Source organism: Phaseolus vulgaris, chromosome 10 (genome assembly GCF_051622355.1).
Source record: "Phaseolus vulgaris cultivar YP4 chromosome 10, ASM5162235v1, whole genome shotgun sequence".
In the NCBI taxonomy this organism is placed as follows: Eukaryota; Viridiplantae; Streptophyta; class Magnoliopsida; order Fabales; family Fabaceae; genus Phaseolus; species Phaseolus vulgaris.
The window spans coordinates 5,136,750-5,157,476 of NC_143507.1; the positions used below are offsets into that span (position 1 = coordinate 5,136,750).

A 20,727-nucleotide genomic window follows, 5' to 3' on the forward strand; every position below is an offset into this window, starting at 1 on the left:
CCCCGTGAAAAATATTATCTTCCAAAACCCCAAAAACACTATGGTTCTTTCTTCTTGCACTCTCGCAGTTTTTGTTGCACCTCCATTGTAATCTCTAATGGGGGCATGAAAAATCTGAAAAATGTTTTTTTATGGGGTTTTATTGGGAAGACTCTGGAATGAGTGATATAAAAATTTGGATATTGTGTTCTAAATTATATTATTTAAAATTATTTATTTTTAATGTTGTTTAGTATTTTTGGATTGTATAATTCAAATGTAGAAGTGATACAATTTCAAATGTATTGTTAAATTGTACTTTTTAAATTATTTTTTTTATTTTTAAACTGATTAATCGAAAATTAGTTTTTTATTTATTTCCAAACCGACTAATATTGAAGTTTTTTTTTATGAGCTTTAATCCACAAAGACTAGTATTGTTTTATATTTTTTGGTGGTGTAGATGGTTTTGTTAAGTGTCAAAAAGTAAAAGTGAGTCACGGTTTGTGCAGACAATATTGTGAATGTAAAAGTTAGTTTCCTTGATTAACTTAGGTTATGCATGTAAATGTACCATTTGATTTTCTGTTTTTTTATCCTAAGGTGCAATAAAAAAATATAAGTTATTTGATCACTATTCTTAAAACATTGAATATATTTCTTTAATGTACTTTAATGTTTTTTTTTATATTTTTTATCCATGAAAATTCATATATACAATCATTAAAAAATATTTGACTAAATTGATATAAAACTTATTTAAATTGTATAAAACATTATAATCATTTAAAAAAAATATATTGAATTATTATAGTAATTTATTTTTTTAAAAATTAAATCACTCTTAAATAAGTTTGTTTAAATTCAACTGAACTATAACACGTGAGAAGTAAAAGTATATTTAAAAATAAAATATTCATCGATAATAATTCAAACCATGTATATGCTATTAAACTAAATTCAATTCACTAAAATAATGATATAATTAAACTCAATTTATTTAAATTATTAACTAATTTAATTCAATCTTATAATAGTTTAGTTTATCTCATATTAATTCAATTTTATAATAGTTTTATTTATTTATTTTTTAATAGAACTTATGAAAGGATTACTAATGGTAATTCAATCTATTTCTATTTTTATTCATAGATGATTTGTAATCCTCCTTTGAAAAACATTAAGATGAATATTCCACTTCATCTTTTGATATTACATGTTTGCTTATTTACAAACACAAGCACCATCTCTACAAAAAGCACCTCTTCCACCACATTTCATAAATGGAACGAAGGGAGCACAATCTTTATCGGTAAAACATTGAGATGAATCTACCATTCCACCCTTCTCCATTGGCATCTTTGAGAATGAAAGACCTACAAAATTCATTAAATAATTTTATTATAAGAAGATATGAGAAAAATATTACATAAAACATGGAAGAAATAATTATAGAACAAATACATAACCCAATATATATTCAGTTATGTTCTCTCATATTAATTCAATTTTACAATAGTTTAATTAATTTATTTTAATAAAACTCATGAAAGGATTACTAATTTTAATTCAACCTATCTTTATTCTTATTCATAAATGAGTTGTAATCCTCCTTTGAAAAACATTAAGATGAATATCTGTCTCCATATTTTGATATTACATACTTGTTTGTTTACAAGCACAAGCACCATCTCTGCAAAAAACACCTCCTCCACATTTCATGAATGGAACGAAGGGAACACAATCTTTATCGGTAAAACACTGAGATGAATCAACCATTCCACCCTTCTCCATAGGTATCTTTGAGAATGAAAGACCTGAAAAATTCATTAAATGATTTTAGTATAAGAAGATATGAGAAATATATTACATAGAACATGGAAGAAATAATTATAGAACAAATACATAAGTCAATTTATATTCAGTTATGTTCTCTCATATTAATTCAATTTTATAATATTTTAATTTATCTCATATTAATTTAATTTTATATTAATTCAATTTTTATAATAGTTTAATTTATTTATTTCAATAAAATTCATGAAAGGATTACCAATTTTAATTCAATCTATCTCTATTCTTATTCATAAATGAGTTGTAATCCTCCTTTGAAAAACATTAATAAGAATATCCAATTCCATCTTTTGATATTACTTACTTTTTTGTTTACAAACACAAGCACCATCTCTGCAAAAAACACCTGTTCCGCATTTCATAAATGGAACGAAGGGAACACAATCTTTATCGGTAAAACATTGAGATGAATCAACCATTCCACCATTCTCCATTGGTATCTTTGAGAATGAAAGACCTACAAAATTCATTAAATGATTTTAGTATAAGAAGATATGAAAAAAATATTACATAGAACATGAAAGAAATAATTATAGAACAAAGACACACCATGAAAGGCTTCCATGGCAATAATGAGGAAAAAAAATACTAATTTCAATGAACCTTTTGACATATCTTCTAGGTTGTAGGTGTAGGCTTAGGGATACAAGATTGAAATTTTGTGAGTGAAGAAAAATACAAAATTTATAACTCAATTTATGTAAATTGAACAAATCGATTTTTTCATGGTGTTTACTATTGATCGTTTTAAATATTTATAGTAGAGGGTGAAGTTGAAATTATTTGAAGGAACATTTAATTTAATTTTTAATATATAATTCACACTTAATATTTATACATACATTTATTTCTTTTATACATTCAAATAAATATTATGTGAGTTTTGATTCTAACAATTAATTAATGTGTAATACTTGTTTGAATTTGTGTTGTAAGCATGTATTTATACCTTTCATTAAAGTAAATTTTGAACGTTATTGTTCTTTGGCTGGTTGACCAAATTCATAACTGAAAGTTTTAATAATGAATATATGTATATTTATTAAATTATAATAATAATGGAGTAAATATATATTATTTAAGTAGAAAGTAGTCTTCTTAATCCTGTATACACATCATTTATAATTTATTAATTTTTAAAAAAACTACATAAGAAATAAAGTAATATTTTTATGATACATTAATAGTAAATAATTTATAATAAAAAATTAAATAAATTATAAAAAAAACTCATAAATTAGATATTTATTTTATAAAAAATATTACTGTTATACGACTATGATTTTATATAGAATTCTATTATATGGTAAAATAATAAATTATAATAAATACATTGTTATATGTAAATTTGAATAATTAAAAAAAATAAAATGTAAATATTATATATATATATATATTTATATTATCTGTTTATTTTTTAAGAGAGTAATTTTCTTTATTAGTGTGGTCAATATTCTACTTAGCAAAAGATTGTAGAAAATGTGATTTTACTCGTTTTTAACCAATCATATACAATGATTATAAATAATCGTCTCTTATCTTCCACACTCTAATTTATCTCTATGACTATCTCTATTGTCCAAAACCAAAGATTGTTTGTGACATAATTTTAATACAATAAAATTAATTACATATTATTTTCTAAATAATTATTGCTACAACTTTCTCAACATTTCAATAACATCATGACTGAATTTTAGACGTATCAAAAATTAAAAAGCCAATAAATTACTTCAAATATTTAATATATTCTAGAGATACTCATTCATAATCTTTAGTCATCCCATTGTTAGAGATTGGATAAACTATCTCTTAATAACTATGAATTTCTAAACACAAGACTTATAATCCATAATCATAATTATTATTATTATGAGTCATAATAATCATAATATTGTTATTTTTTTTATCTACAATGAACTAATTACATTAAACAAAATAGGACAGTTAAGGAACGTCTCAACCCATATACACGAGAATGACCTCCAAGCCAGAATTCATTACAATCCACTAACATATCATCTCAAAAACCTACATACATGTCAAGCAGCCTGCGAATGAATTGACTTAAACAAAAAAACCTAACTAGAAGCCCAAAACATCACATAATAATGCAACAACTAACAAAAAAAGACCAAAACTACAAGCTGTCTAAAAAGCATAGTTTCTTTGGTAGTTTACAGTTGTGGCAACCAAAACATATGCTATGTGTTCCAAATGCACCACAAAAAATACATAGTTATAAAAGTGAAACCGCTCAAGGCCCAATGGTTTTAGCAACATCAACCATCTGACCCCACCAACAAAATCCAAAAGCATGCTAGTGTTGGAAACCAGCATGGAGTGTTGTAATACATGTCAAATACTCTTCCAAAAGTCTTCACGCCAGTTGTAGTCTTCTTTTTACCAGTTTCTCCATAACACTCCACCAAGAGAACCTGCAAACAAACAAAAAAAAAAAACCTTTCCCTGATCTGGCCAAGGTATGAAAAGAGAAGAGGACAAAGCTACAAACAGGTTTAAAAAGATATTTAATATTACACACAAACCACATATCATATAACAAAGAAATAAATCTGCTACGACAAATACAATTATAGATATCAAGCTAAGAATAATGCAAAACTTTCAAACATATATTGAAAACAATACAATAACACAACCTGAGAGAGAGAGACTCATTTAACATATTTCAAACACTGAATAGGGCATAACATCCAATCTGATAGGGAGAACAAAACAAAAGATGATATATTTTTCATACTAGTCCACACCTTAAATCGTGTCATATGGAAGATTTTCTCAATGTCTACCTTACCTTGTTTAAACACCATCTTATTCATGTGATTCCAGATGGTCCATATACACACAATTCACACACATTTTACATACCTTATTTTTATTATTAATATTATTAACGAAAATTATAATAGTAATATTATTTAAATTATTTAAATTGTATAAAATATATAAAATTATTTATTTTTTATATTGAATTATTATATTAATTTAATTTTAAAAAACTAAATTATTTAAGTTTGTTTAAATTGAACTGAATTATAACACGTGAGATGTAAAAAAATATTTTAAAATAAAATATCCATTAATAATTTAAACAATGTATATGCTAAAGTAATTTAAAATTATTAAATTAAATTAAATTCAATAAAATTATGATGTAATTAAACTCAATTTATATTCAGTTACGTTCTCTCATATTAATTAAATTTTATAATATTTTATCTTATATTAATTCAATTTTATAATATTTTATCTCATACTAATTCAATTTTATAATAGTTCAATTTATTTATTTTAATAAAACTCATGAAAGGATAACTAATTTTAATTCAATCTATTTATATTCTTATTCATAAATGAGTTATAATTCTCATTTGAAAAACATTAAGATGAATATCTGACTCCATCTTTTGATATTACATTTGTTTACAAACACAAGCACCATCTCTGCAGAAAACACCTGCTCCACCACATTTCATAAATGGAATGAAGGAAATGCAATCTTTATCTGTAAAGCATTGAGATGAATCAACTTTTCCACTTGAAAGACCTGTGAAATTCATTAAATAATGTTAATATAAGAAGTATATAAGAAAAATATTACAGATAACATGGAAGAGATAAATGAGTTGTAATCCTCCTTTGAAAAGCATTAATATGAATATCTGACTCCATCTTTTGATATTACATACTTTGTTGTTTACAAACACAAGCACCATCTCTGCAAAAAGCACCTGCTCCACCACAGTTCATAAATGGAACGAAGGGAACACAATCTTTATTGGTAAAACATTGAGATGAATCAACCATTCCACCCTTCTCCATTGGTATCTTTGAGAATGAAAGACCTACAAAATTCATTAAATGATTTTAGTATAAGAAGATATGAGAAAAGTATTACATAGAACAATGAAGAAATAATTACAGAACAAATACACACCATGAAAGGTTTCCATGGCAATAACGAGGAACAAAAAGACTAATTTCAATGAACCCTTTGACATATTTTTGAGGTTGTAGCCTTAAGACAAAAGGTTGAAATTTGTGACTGAAGATAATTAAAAATTTGAAACTCAATTTGTGTAATTAGATCAAATGTGTTTTTTCATGGTGTGTACTATTGATTGTTTTGAATATTTATAGTAGAGGGTGGACTTGAAATTAATTAAAGGAAACGTAATTTAAGTGTGAATCAAATATTACAAATTAAATTAAATGTGTAAGATTTGTTTGAATTAGTGTTTTAAGCATGTGTTTATGTATGCTTTCATTAATAGAAATTTTGAGGGTTTAATTCTTCTTTTTGACTGGTTGAACAAATTCATAAAAAAACTAAAAGTTTTGTTAATAGATATATTTATATTTATTAAATTATAAAAATAACGGAGTAAATGTATATTATTTAAATAGGAAAGTAGTCTTTTTAATGTATAAAACACATCATTTATAATTTATTGAGTTTTAAAAAACTACATAAAAATAAATTAAAGTAATTTATTTTAGATATTTATAATAAAAGATTAAATAAAGAATCTCATAAATGTATATATCTTGTTTTACAAAAAATACTAGTTATAGGGACTATGAGTTTATATGAAATTCTCTCATATGGTAAAATAATGAATTATAATGTGAATTCGAATATTTAAAATAATTTATAAATTACAATTATATATATATATATATATATATATATATATATATATATATATATATAAAAGGCATGTTCATCTATTAAGAGAATAATTCTCTTTGTTAGTGTGGAAGCGTCACTCAATAAAATAAATTTGCAAACAATTAATTTATAAGGAAAAATATTTATATGAATAAAAGAATGTCATTGTAATTATCAATATGTAATCTTTCTATTAAGGAAAAAACAACAATTAAATTATGATATTTTTAAGAAGTTCAATTACAATTTTCTTTTAAATATTCGACTAGATTGTTCTCATTAAAAATGATTTATCTCAATGACTTTATTATTATAAATTAAAGGCAAATACTTCCTACACCTAATCATTTTTAACCTGTACCCAACATATTTTTTTAATTTTCAAAAATATTCTTAATTCCTCATAAATAAAAATCCAGAATTGAAAATAATATATTCTGAAAAAATAAATTCGAAAATCGTTATTGAGTTTCGGAAATAAAAATTCAAAAACAAAAATTAAAATTTTATTTTAAATAAAAAAATCCGGAATTGAAAAATAATGTTCCGAAAAAAAAAATCCAGAAAAGAAATTATTGTGTTTCGAAAATGAAAATCCAGAACAAAAATGAAAACCCATTCAGGATAAAAAAATCCGTAATATAAAACTTCATTCCGAAAAAAAAATCCAAGAACACATATTTTGGAAATTCTTTTTAAGTACAGTTTCGTACAGTTTCGTCTTTTTCGCTGGAATCGGTTGGAAATTCCTTTTAAGTACAGTTTCGTCTTTTTCGCTTTTTAAGTACAGTTTCGTCTTTTTCGCTGGAATCGGATCCAGTGATATGGTGCAAAAAGCAATTAAGTACAATTTCGTCTTTTTCGCTGGAATCGGATCCAGTGATATGGTGCAAAAAGCAATTGCCTTGTAGTGTGAAAAAGTTAGAAAATAACACACTATAAATGCTATAGCATGGTTTAATAAGTTTAATTAAACTATTAATGAACTTCAATTTAAGTCCATGGTTTAATTAAACTATTAATGAACTTCAATTTAAGTCCAAAATTCACTATGATCAAATGTTATAACTAACTAATAATATCTTACAATGTTAATACAAAATTGATAAAAATAAATCTTCAGAACAATAATAATTTGAACTTGGTTGAGACCTTCATCACTTTAAAAAAAATCCTCAAGCAATTTCATCTCTAACTTGATGTTAATATGTTCAAAAATAACTTAGTTCATAAATATTAAAGAACTTGGTTCTTAAATAATTGTATGACATTGTTATTTCACAGTGACAAACTAGTTTTGTACACTTGATTCTCTTTCCAAACACCTCAATTATAAGATTTTCTTCATCACTTTTATCGTGACAATATATGTTGCTTCAGTAATTCACAAAGTTACTATTTTATATGAAATAACCTTTCAATTGATAAAAATATCATCAACAATAAATATATAACCATTAAAAAATTTAAGATGTGCAAACACTCAACATAATTTGATTGAAAAAATAATTTTATTGGAGCATCTCTGACATTTAATCTAGCACTACCACTACCAAATAATGTTTTTAAATATTTGAATATAAACTTCAAAGATTGTCAATAAACTTATTCATAACATAAGTTGAACTTGTAACAACAACCACATCATAGACTATATCCTGAAAAATTCAAATAATTATATATCATAAAACCAAAATAAATTTCACTAAACTAATTTTCACATTTAATATGTACATATTATATTAATGCAAGTAATTATATATCATAGAACCAAAATAAATTTTATTAAAGTAATTTTCACATAAATTTTACTAAACTAATTTTGACATGTAATATGTACATATTATGTTAATTTCAATATAATACTAGCCCATGTAATAATTGTTAACTTATTCACGAAATTGTTACTATGTCTATTTTAAATTATTTTCTTCTTAACCGATATCATTTTAACAATATAAAATATATTTTGCACTAGTGTCTTTAGCATTAGCCGCGAACTCTTATCAAATTATTGTTAAACCCCAAATTAAAATACATCTTTTAAGAATTCCTGTCACAAACTTTAACAACTAGATCACACAAAATGAACAACCGAGAGGCAAAAAATATGTATTAAATAAAAGAGTCTGGTGAAAAATCTAAATAGATAAAAGAAATAAAGTAAAAATATAACATGGATCCATTGTTTGAAATGCTTAAATCATAAAAGAAAAACCGTAGCACAATAGGCTTTTTAGATTAGTGGCAACTTAGCTTGATGTACTTTCTAAAGTGACTCAGACACTACACATTACAGGTGCAAGCAGAAAAGGAAACAGAAAAAAGAAAGGGTATTGAAGCTTCAAGATGTATCGAAGAAATAGATCTTACAAAATAAAAAGTATTTAAATTATTTTTGTATTATTATAAATGATTTTATTTGTCTTTATGTATAAAAATTTTAGAATTGTTAATTTAGTTTTAGGTGAATTTAATTATAGAAAGTATTTTTTTAAAATAATAATAATAATAATTAAGAAAAGAGGATATTTCTTTTCACCTTTTGGTCTGCTCCTAGTTTGCGACAACAACCATGGTAAGGCAGACCTAATGCTAGGTGCACTTGTGTGAATCTGTGAATCTAGCTTGGTGCTACCTAGGATACAATGATAATAATGGTTGGTAGGGTAGTGCCAGATTAACATAATAAATGCGAGATTAAAATAATTAAATAAAAATTAATATTTTTTTAATCGGTTTTAATAGATAAAAGTGGATAAGTAATTGAAATGAAAAAAACCAGAGTAAAAAATTATATAAATTTTGAAAGTTTGGGGCAACTAAAATCATACTTTGCCAAAACATATATATAATATTCTAAAACATGAAACAATCTCAACTAAAGTAATTGTTTGTTAATTAATGATGTTAGGATAGTTAAAAGAAAACTCCTGGAAGGAAAATATATACTGAGCCTAAAGATCAGATAACATAAGACAGATGAATCAAATTCTTCTGCAGCTCTCTCTGATAGAGTGTTTGAACCAGCTAATAATACTTTCAATAATCTCTAAACATCTCAACATATTTGCAAACACGCTATTAGATATAGAACTGAGAAAAAACCTAACACAAAAAAAGGGATTAATCAGCCCAAGGCAGAAGGAATTACTGTGATATGCCTTAAAGGGTGTGTGATGTCTGTGCCCCCTGCATGCTGCACAAACTCCGCTGGTGAAAATGTGCTTCCATGGCAGGCACAAATAATGCTAACCTCAGATTTGTTATATCTGTATAGGAACCCATTAACAGTTTTCCCATTGTTCCCTTTTGTGGAGACATAAGGCATTTGAGGGAGTAAGGAGGTGTGAGAGAGAGGCTTAGGGGGCTTTCCCAGGTCACCTTTGTTCTCCATCAAGGGGCTTGAGTTTTCGTTGCACAAAGACTTGTCAACTTGCATTGTTGGAAGTGCATCGTGGCTTCTGGGAGGTTCTTGCTTCAGTTTCACATGCTCAGGTGAAGAGGGTTTTGGATTTGGATTTGGTTTTGGTTGAGTTTCCTTTGCAATGTGCTTTCTTTCCTGCGTGTTGTTGCCTTGTTTGGGTTTCATGGTGTGAGATGAAGCAGAAGCACTTTCTTCAGGTTGGGTTGTTCCTATGCTTATTTCCTTGGAAGTGGTCAAATGGGGTTGTTCTGCCCAAGAATGAACTGAATGGCTGTGGCTATCAGTGCTTCCCCCATCTGAGAAAACATATTTGCAATAATTGTTAAAGATGATAAGATTAAATATCAAAATTGCATAAACACAAGAAGTCAATCTATTCAAATTTAACTTGGCAAACATTCTCATTATTCTCATTAAAAGCTCCTCCTCTTTTTCATGACATTAAAATGGCAACTTTTTCTCTTCAAATAAATTCACTGACTCAACTCGAGTTCAACAGGATAAGGATGATCTGCATTTTTCTTTAAAGACGCATGCAACAGTGATTCACGTTTCATACTTTTTCAAAACAAAATTAAAATTCAATTTAATGCGCATATGAAGCAACCCCACATACCAAGAATGTAACTCCTTAACACTGCAACACAATTTTTCTTTTCTTGATTCGACCTTCGACAGCACCAAACAATAGTTACTTTACATAACTATTACACAGAAATCAGTCAAAAATCATTTTTTTTATCATTACAGGTGCATGAACAGTGTTTGCATTAAGAAACAGCAGAAGAATGACATCGAACATAGGAAGAGCAGAAAAAAAATTTCAAATATTAAAATTAAAAACATATAATCACCTTCACGAGAAGAGCTCAGGTAATCCGAAACCGCAGAAGAACTGCACCGAGAAGACCCGTTAGACTTCGACGCTTTCTTATCACAGCCGTTACCGCCGTCAACTCCACCTGCATTCTTCTGGCCTCCGACCCAGCACGGTAACGGAAAGCCGTTATTCAACGGCAAGTACTGCACCGTGGCAAACTGTTGAACGCGGAACGGGTCGGAGGTTCTCCACGGCGCAAAGCCAGTAACGGCGTTATGGCATTCCGTCTTCTCCTTCTTAAAAAGGTGTTCCCACTCGACTTCGGTCTCCCTGCCGCGCTCCCTCTTCTGCTCCCGCTTCTTCTTGGCCTCCATTCGCCGCAGCGCTTGAATCTCGCGCTTGTCGTGCGGTTCCACGGCGAGGCGTGTGAAGGAATCGGGTTTGGAATCGGGTGCGGGGCCGTGCACGGTGTGCTTGAAAGTGCCTCCAATGGAGAGCGCCAAATCGAGCTCTATCTCTTCAACTTCAACCATGGCTTCTGAGAAAGGTAATCGGTAACATAACAGAAAGAGAGAGTGGTGATTTGCGATTTATGGATCGAAAAGGAAAAAAAAGGGAAGAATTAATTAATCTGATTAAGGGGGAGCGGAGGGACAGGTGGCGGAAGGCGAGAAGGCAGGGGTGGCGGTTAGCGACACGTAACGGGAGCGTTAACGAAGGGTGCACCGCTAAATCCTTTCTTATCGAGGAACAGAGAATGAGAATCTGTTTAGCGAAGGTTCGGAGGGAGCCACGTGGCGGGCGATGAGGGGGAGGGGAGGGGGGACACGTGGCGGAAGGAGGGGGTGGCGCGAATCTCTAGCTGCGCAGCGCTTGAATCTCGAGGCGGGGGAGAGAGAGCGTGGTGCCGCTTGGGAAGGGAGGGACACGTGGCGGAAGGAGGTGAGGTGGGGAGGGGCAGAGTGTGGGGTTTTTGCGGAGGCGAAACGTGGAGGGTGGTGAAGTGAAAGCGTGAAGGGTGGTTTTTAAGGTGATGGTGACGTTACGAGAAACCGAGATTGATTGGGACTCGTTAAGGAAAAGGACACGTCGACGTTTCGGGAGGGAATTTCTCGCGTACTGTTACTTCTATCTACTACTCATCACATCATCATCATCATTAAACCATTAATTAACGTCTCATCTCACCACTCTTTTTCTCGTCATCTTTTCGTTTTACCTTTTCACCAATTTTTTAAATTATACATCTCACACTAATTAATAACCTAATTAATTAATTAATTAACCTTTTTTTTAACTGGTGGAACATATTTTAGATTCAACCATATATTTTTGTACTTTTTTCATTTATATTTTCTTTGTTGATTCATAGTATAAATTAAGTAAGAAAATGTTTTAGACTTTGTTTGGACTAATGTGAAATCGGAGTTTAAATTAAGAAAAAAAAAATAGAAAAGAGAATGAAATAAAGTATTCAAAGTAAATGGAAAAAATAAAAAAGAAGTGAAAAATGGTATAATTTTATTTGTCATTGATTTATTACTTTTAATATTGATTTTTAATTATTTACTGATATTACATTAGAAAAAACAAGGGCGGTAAGACTTATAGTCAATTATGGTAATCAAACCCGATTGATTATGTTTTACCCTATACGATTATGGGTGCATATATAGAATATTTTAAAATATTTTTTATGTTAAAAATGGAATTTTTAACAATGGATAGCAATATTTTTTTCGTTTATTTATCAGTTATTATTAAATAATTTATAATCTAAAGGAATTAGAAACTAAAATCTTAATAGATAATATTGAATACTAATTTAAATTTTTTTTATTATTAATAGAAGTTATTTTAAATATGATAGTATCTAAATTAATTAATATAGTAATTAATTATTTTTATTTTTAAATTAATTATTTTGTAACGATTTTTTTAATAATATAAAATTATATATAAACCCGAATTCATCTAAATAATTATTATTCGAACATTAATAAAAAAATAATTAATTTTTCTAAAAACTACGAAAAAAATAAATTCGTTTTAACGTTTCAGAAATTTTGATTACAATTTGAAATATTTTAAAACTTTCTTAAAGAGAAGAGAGAATATTCAAGTAGATGAGAAAAAGTGAAAGAAGGTTAAAGAGATATATAATAAAATAAGTCATTTCATTGGTACTTTGTGCTTTCTCTTCTAATAAGTTTATGATGTGCTATATTTTTAGGATTTAATTAAATTTTAAGTTTTTTTTTTATAAATTTTGGTAACTTAAATTAGATTTTTATTAAAAAATTGTTCTACTGAGTATTTAAACTTTTTTAATTTTTTAATTGAGTATCTCTCGTTAAATTTTAGCGGATGAAGTATTATTATTTTGTTATGTTATATTGCTTATTTGTATATGTTTTATTATGAATATAAAAATAATATTAATAATATTATTATTTTGTTATGTTAAAGTGTTTTTATTGAGAAGATATTAAATAATAAGGAACTGTTGCAATCACCAACATCAATTATTGGAAAACAGAACAATCTCGTCATTCAATATTTTTTAATAATCATTTTAAATTAACGATAATATTATTTTATACTAACTATAAGATCTCACAAGTTTTTTAAGTAAACAAGATGATGATACAATATAAGAGTCACATCACCTAATTAACCAAAACAATAAACATTAAAAACTCAACTAAAAATATTTTTTTAAAGAATTAAATAAAATAAAAAATTAACAAAAATATATTAAAAATATATAAATTTATGAGTGATGTAAAACTTAAATTAAACATATTTATAATACAACAAATTCAATAGTGAACAACTTGTTTTAAGGTCCTATGGTCCACAACACCTTGTCTAAAGTAACATGCATTCAAAGTCAAGGTAAAGTGACACAAAAAAGTATTGTTGATACACAAACAACAAGAGTTTGGCTAAAGCGTAATTTAATAATTTTAAATTATTAAATTACTATATGTTTCCGTACAGTAAGTCATAGAGTCACATCTCTCAAGAAAGGATAATTTATATACTTCTTTCTTCCTTAACTCTTCGAAAAGAATAAAACTTTGACGGAACACCAACTTCTAAAACGGACAATACTTCAAATGTGATAATTAATCTAACAATTGTCCAACGACTTGAAATCGAATCACTATATATTTTGTATTTCTTCAAATACTTCAAAATAATATTTATTCTATTTATCTTCCTTTTCTTCATTTTTCACTCTTCACTTCTAATATAAACAAAAACTTAGTCATTTACTTTATTCTAATAAATATAAATTTTATCTCAAAAGTCAAATTAATACACTAATAAATATTTAATATTTTATTAATTATTTTAAAAGTAACTTCTTAATACACGAAGAATCATTTAATTTTTTTAATTAGTTGTTTGAAAAGTAATGAAACAGGAGCGTGGGACAGAGGAGAAAAATGATTGATGTGGAAAAAGTGAAGAAAGAAACAAATGAAAGAATGCAAAAGGAGAGAAAGAAGATAATACGTGGCATGGGGTGTGCATGGAAGTTACGTGGTGCAATCTGAATGAAGTAATGCAAGTTACGTGACACGGTGTCAGAGCTTTTTTCTAGCTGTCACTACTTCCACCTTCTCCACTCTCAATACATTCATTCTAAATTATTTTATATCTTACTTTTTTATCTCCTAATCATTCGGTTCAATTACAAACATTTAATATTATTTTTAAATGTTATAGATAAATTTGGTGTAGCTTATTCTAAAAAAATTGTAAATGAATAAAAGTATAATTTGTAATTAGACTTTTTTGAAATACTTGTAATAAGCATGAACATTCTAAATAATAATCAAATTTAAAAATAAAAATAATTAAAAACTATATTAATTAAATTAAATGTTATTTTAAAAATTAAATAATTATTAATACTTAAAATATTTTTATTATTAATAAAATTTTATAAAATAATTTCCAGATTAGTATTAAATTAGATATAAAGGTTTTAATTATTAATATTTTAAATTATAAATTAATTTATAAAAGATTAATAAAAATTAATTTAAAATATACAGTAAATAAAATTTGGGTAACTAATTCTTAAATGTCGATTTAAAAATTATTTTATAAACTTTTCTAAATTATTTTATAAAATATTTTTTAATTTAATTAAATAATAATTAATTATTTTAATATTTAAAATTAATTTTTACTTAATTATTTTTTCAATAAATAAATAACACTATTCAGTAACCTTTTAAATAATATTATAATATTTTTAATTAAAAAAAATAAAGATAATTAAAACATTATTTTTTTTATTAAGAATATGTTTTTTAGTGTATGTAGTGTCAAGTACAGAACCCTTTAAAAAGTGAAAACTTTAGTAAATAATAAAATAATGCATTAACTACTTACAAGTAATTTTAAGTAATTTTCTTAAAATAGAAAAATTTGGTGCCAAAATAGTGGGATATGATATTATTGTTGAAAATTATTGACAAATGACTAATTCTATTGGTTAAATATATTACAATTTAAAAAATTAAAAAATATACAACCTTCTCAACTAAATATGTTGTAATTTTAAACAAAATTAAAAATAGACCAGAAAACTTGAAGCCCCATTGTGAATTGCATATCCCTGGTGAAATAATCACAGTCTGAGATAATCATCACTTTCGTAGTCTGAATCCCACATCATCACAACTTATCATTACACTACCACCCATCACACCATAACCTTCATTGCACATCCCATTTGAACCAAAACTTTAAATCCTACATGAAAACCTAATTCACTTAATTAAATTAATCACTCAAGGAGCTTTTGGATCTTAAGGTGGACGCCAATGTTCCGATCTCAAGTCCGTTGGACAGCATCGCTACGATCAATCACCACATCCGAGGTATTGTCCGTTTTGGGAGGTCGGTGCTCCGTCACAGTTTTGTCCTTAAAAGGTGCCTCGGTGGGTTGAGGGAGGAAGGAGTATATAAACTGTCATTGGTCTCGACTCCTAAGCGATGTGGGAATATATTGACGTGCGGGAACAAATACCAATATAAAAATTACTCTAATAATTTTTTATTAATAATACAATCACTTTAAATATCAATAAATATTTAGTTTATAAAATAATATCTAACTTAGTCAATATAATGACTAATTATTTTGTGTTTTTAAAGTAATTAATATTTAATGATTTTCTTGTCGTGGTTCCAGTTCAAGTATGTCGTTGATATGACATTGCCATAAGTGTGGGGGCTAACAAGGTGGTTTAGCAGCACGTCATTGATATGACCGTTGGGCTTGTTGCAGCTGCGACCAATTGCTCCCCCAACTCATATTAGGATGGTTCCTCCAACCTAGATTGTATTTGTTAGAGAAGAGATCATTGTTGTATTGTTGTTGTGTATTATACAGTCTACTGTTAAAAGAAAATTCAATAGACGGTCTACCATTACAGTAGATGTTGGCATCATATGCTTGATGGTACACATTAATTACTGCTTTCTCCTTTAGCTTCATTTAATGTGGGACAATAATCAATGTAATCATTATTGGAAGTACAAATCCAACATATTTTGCAACCATCTAAGGCATGACTAGTTACTTTACCATAGTCACTAGATCATCTAACTTGATTTCTAATTTTGACTGATTAGCACATTTAGTCCACCTCTCATGGACTTCTTTAATCACCATTGCAAAGTTGCTTCTAGTGTTGAACTGATGATTTTTTGAAGCCATATTCTAAATTAATTATCTAGCTACAATTGAAGTTTTATCCACCAAATTTCATCCATTAATAACATCTATCATTTGGTTGTCCATTGTTGTTAGCCTTTTATAAAAGTACTGGATTAGTAGTTGCTCATGAATACGGTGATGTGTACAACTTACAGATTTTCTTGAGTCTTTCTCAATACTCATATAAACTATCTTCATCTAGTTGTTTGATGCCACATATCTCCTTCCAAATTGCGGTCAGTCAAGATGCATGGAAGAAATTTTTTAGGAACATCCTTTTTAAGCTCTCCTAGGTAGTGATTGATCCAGGTAGAAGATAGTACAATCAGTCTTTTGTTGTATCTTGCAAAGAAGAAAGGAACATTTTCAGCTTTATATGCTCATTTGAGACTCCAAACAATTTCATGGTGGTGCAAACGATATGGAATTTCTTCAAATGTTTGTTCAGGTCTTCATCTACAAGACAACGAAACTTGAGCAAAAGATGGACTAAACCAGATTTAAACTCACACTATACATCCAAATTAGGATATTGAATGCATAAAGTTTGTATATTCATATCAGGTGCAACAAACTCTCTCAAAATTCTTTCAACCATGGTGTTAGTTTCAGAATCAAGATAAAATGAAATAAGCGAAGAAACAATTAGAGGCTCTATCGTTAGACCATCTATCAACAAAAAATATTGAGCAAACTAAATTGTCTAGCTAGCCTATGCATGTTTATTCAATTTCTAGTTCAAACAGATGTAATTCACCTGGATTTTTTCTAGTCATACACTAGATAAACACAAATGTATATGGTCAAACCACAACCTATTAAACACTTATGAGTAGGAAGATTAGATGTTTTTTTCCTTTTTTCTTTTTTATTTATTTTATAAAAAAATATTAATGCAGAAATTGAAAAACTATACAAGTAGAATGAAACACATGGTTAGATATATAGAAAATGAAAAAAATAATGTAGATAAATAAGGCAATGCAGAAAAATTGCAATTAAACAGGAAAATTGAGGACCAAATTCAAATTGAATTCCTCAACAACGACGTCAAATTTGATAGTTGTCGTTTAGTAGTCAAATTAAAAACACTTCAACATAAACCTTATAGTTTAGTGATAGATCGCCTAACACCAAAAAGTTGATAATATAGATATGATCAAATGACCCCAAGTTTTCTCTCAATGAACCGAATAGTAAATCAATTGATCAGTGTTCAAAACTTATCTATAAGAAAATATTAGAAATAACAAGAAAGATAAAAAAAAAGGGTTTAAATATGTTTCACAAAAAATTAAAGTAAACAATTAAAAATATTAAAGAACATGTTGAGTCAAGCTCTTTCAACAATGAATTATTCATTAGTTTATAAAAATGTATCATTAATTCAACCATCAAACTAGAATCGAATTGACTAAGCATGCATAAGCCAAAACAATAGAATCTAATTCACGTAACATGTTTCTCCAGATTCATTTAGTACTTTACTCGTCTCCATGCATCTACTAATAAATTTTTTAATCTTTTACCTCTTGTGAAAACTAATGATAGAATTGAAAACTAAACAAGATTTTCAATTAAAGATAGAATTCAATCATCAACATGCATTCAAAAACAATTCTCAAAAATAGAAATTAAAACTCAAAAAGACCATATTGTTTAATACAACCAAATATTGAAAAAAAAACTTTAATTGCACAAAACCTCTAAATTCATTGTGAAATTACAAGATAATCAATCCAAAAGAGTGTAGTCTTACATATGAAGGCGAAAAGAAAGAAAACTAAGATGCTTTGTTTTTCGTTGTGTGAAGCTTTTTCTTGTTTACCCTTACCCTTGAATCTCATGTATTTTTTTAGATGATTTCCTTCCAAGAAAACTATGATTCAAGTGTGAGTAAAATTATTCTCATCAATATGGATAAATAGGTTTCCAACTGGACCTTGTTTGAGGGTCAAACAGTTTTAGAATATCAAGTAAACTCACGATTACAACTCACGACTACAACTCACCAAAGTTGGCACCACACTTCCATGCAAACATCTATTCAAGGCTAGCATATATAAAAGCTTGATTTTACATAAAATTGCTTGACATGGGACTTCTTATAGTAGGCGTCAAACTCCAATTTCTCTTGTTTTAGTTTAGACTTTTGTAATTGGACTTATAGACTTAATTAGAGCTCATATTTGTACTCATGTTTAGTTTAGATTTCATAATATATATATATATATATATATATATATATATATATATATCTTAAATGTTCTCTAAAGATATACATAAAAATATTTTTTTTTAGGTTTATAGTTTTAGTTTTTTTTTTCATCATCTTTCCTTTCTTTTTTTCTCAATTTTATTTTTGACTCTTCCTTTATCCTCTTATTTTTGTTTTCTATTCTTAATCAATGAATAACTAAATCTCGAGAATCAATTTACAAAATCAAGATCAAACAAGTCAAATTAAGTTTTGCCCCATCGCTTAACGTTTCAAGTTTGTTATTCTTTTCTCTAATTTTGATTTTGTACACTTTATCATTATAATTTGTGTTTTTATTTAAAAATTAAATTAAGAATGGATTAAATCTTGATTTTATTATTAGAGTTAATTATTCAAACTTTGATTTAAATATTTAGAGAAGTTTTGTATGAGAAATTATTTGGTTCTTAAATATGTCAATTAACCTTTTCATGTTCTCTTGATTTTTGTTTTTAATTTCAATTTTTGCTTTAAGTTTTTCAATCCCTAGTTTTAATTTTTACAGATAAATACTAAAAATGGAATACAATATACGTGTCTTCTAAGAATTAACTTAGACTGTACTCTATATTGAATTTTTTTTAAAAACTTATAATTAATCTTTAATTTTAAAAACAATATTAAAAATCAACTACCTCGAATAAATATTGGTTTATGAGAAATTTGAATGAAAAATAATTCAACAAAACAATTATTGGACGAAGCTAATCAAGATGCAATTATAAAGAAGTTATCGATTAAAGAAAATAGTAATACAAGTTAGTAACATTTAAGTAAGTTTAATACAATCAAATTGTAAGTTTATTATTTTTAAAATATTAACTATCTTGTATTGAAAAATATATGCTATGTTTAAAAAATCATTAAATAACAATTAATTTAAAGACAAAATAATTAATCATTATATTGAATAAGTTAGATACTATTCTATAAATTAAAAAATTATTGATATCTAATATAGTTTCTATTATTAATACAAATTTAGAAATTAATTTCTAAATTAGTATCTAACATTAGCTACCAATATTTTAGTTTCTAATTACTCTTTTTTTATAAAAAAACTATCATGTTAGGCATTATTATGAATCTTGACATCTCAGTTAGACATCATACATTATTATTAAAAAAATAAAAAAAATAAAGAAAATACAAGCAAATATGAAGGAATAAAGAATTTTAAGAATAAATTGGATGAAAACCTATTATACCAATGAAATTTGTCTCCTAAATAAAACATAAATTAACAAGTTTGTCAGCACAAATATTGTATTCACAAAACACGTCAGAAATTATAAATCTTCAATAAAAACAATATTTATTCTAAAGAGTCCAATAAACATTAATTTTAGTAATAAATGCAATAAACTAAGGTAGAGTCATGATCTATCTAATTAGTGTCTAATCCTATTAAAAAAAAATCATATTTTACTTGTATGGGTTGTACATAACTTCATATCTATCTAATTCCAAGAAGGTCTATTTTCGTCATATTTTTTCTCCTTTAATTCATACTCTTCTAATCCCTTTTAAATATCAGTTTCTTTTTAAAAAAAAACGTTCCTTTTTTTCTTTTTTTAATTTTAAGATATACATTTTCCAATTATACCCTAAGTCTAATTAATATGAAAAACAAAATTTCTTCATAATAAATACAACAACAACGCATATGGAAATAATATAATAGATAACTTATCTAAAATTATATTAAAAATAGAAAATTTAAATAATTTCTTTAGTTTAAATGAAAAAAAACGATATTAAGTTCAACAACACTAATTAAAATACCCACAGTTAGGAAATATGTTTAGTTATTTATATATATCCAAAAATAACTAAACATATTTCCTAACTGTGTCGAGAATATTTTGAAACTTCTGATTCGAAATTTAATTAGATGAGTTATTTTCAATTTGATCAAAATGGCCAACAAAAAATTAACCAAAAT

At 26.8% G+C, this 20,727-nt stretch overlaps 3 protein-coding genes across 3 annotated transcripts; all 3 read right to left on the reverse strand.

Moving 5' to 3' along the window:
- Window positions 1–1,167: 1,167 nt before the first annotated feature.
- Window positions 1,168–2,535, reverse strand: LOC137819620 (uncharacterized). Its single transcript, XM_068623522.2, has 4 exons — window positions 2,383–2,535; window positions 2,138–2,290; window positions 1,644–1,796; window positions 1,168–1,355 (listed from the first exon to the last, which is right to left on the reverse strand). The coding sequence occupies exons 1-4, from the start codon at window positions 2,444–2,446 to the stop codon at window positions 1,204–1,206; spliced, it is 522 nt and encodes a 173-aa protein (XP_068479623.2). The 5' UTR covers window positions 2,447–2,535; the 3' UTR covers window positions 1,168–1,203.
- Window positions 2,536–5,206: 2,671 nt separating this feature from the next.
- Window positions 5,207–5,810, reverse strand: LOC137819229 (uncharacterized). Its single transcript, XM_090296573.1, has 3 exons — window positions 5,795–5,810; window positions 5,547–5,702; window positions 5,207–5,404 (listed from the first exon to the last, which is right to left on the reverse strand). The coding sequence occupies exons 1-3, from the start codon at window positions 5,808–5,810 to the stop codon at window positions 5,271–5,273; spliced, it is 306 nt and encodes a 101-aa protein (XP_090152699.1). The 3' UTR covers window positions 5,207–5,270.
- A 3,638-nt stretch (window positions 5,811–9,448) lies between these two features.
- LOC137819564 (nuclear transport factor 2/RNA recognition motif protein) lies at window positions 9,449–11,488 on the reverse strand. Its single transcript, XM_068623449.2, has 2 exons — window positions 10,811–11,488; window positions 9,449–10,252 (listed from the first exon to the last, which is right to left on the reverse strand). Exons 1-2 carry the CDS (start codon window positions 11,307–11,309, stop codon window positions 9,660–9,662), a joined length of 1,092 nt encoding a protein of 363 aa, XP_068479550.1. The 5' UTR covers window positions 11,310–11,488; the 3' UTR covers window positions 9,449–9,659.
- Between the last annotated feature and the right edge of the window lie 9,239 nt (window positions 11,489–20,727).

What these genes read in the sequence shown, in the direction of transcription:
- LOC137819620 (XM_068623522.2), bottom strand. Translation starts at nt 2,446, where the DNA reads ATGTCAAAAGGTTCATTGAAATTAGTATTTTTTTTCCTCATTATTGCC. An exon ending in TGCCATGGAAGCCTTTCATG is followed by an intron (nt 2,291 to 2,382) that starts GTGTGTCTTTGT and finishes TGAATTTTGTAG; the next exon opens with GTCTTTCATTCTCAAAGATA. An exon ending in TTGTGCTTGTAAACAAACAA is followed by an intron (nt 1,356 to 1,643) that starts GTATGTAATATC and finishes TGAATTTTGTAG; the next exon opens with GTCTTTCATTCTCAAAGATG.
- LOC137819229 (XM_090296573.1), bottom strand. An exon ending in TTGTGTTTGTAAACAACAAA is followed by an intron (nt 5,405 to 5,546) that starts GTATGTAATATC and finishes TGAATTTCACAG; the next exon opens with GTCTTTCAAGTGGAAAAGTT.
- LOC137819564 (XM_068623449.2), bottom strand. Translation starts at nt 11,309, where the DNA reads ATGGTTGAAGTTGAAGAGATAGAGCTCGATTTGGCGCTCTCCATTGGA. An exon ending in CCTGAGCTCTTCTCGTGAAG is followed by an intron (nt 10,253 to 10,810) that starts GTGATTATATGT and finishes ATGTTTTCTCAG; the next exon opens with ATGGGGGAAGCACTGATAGC.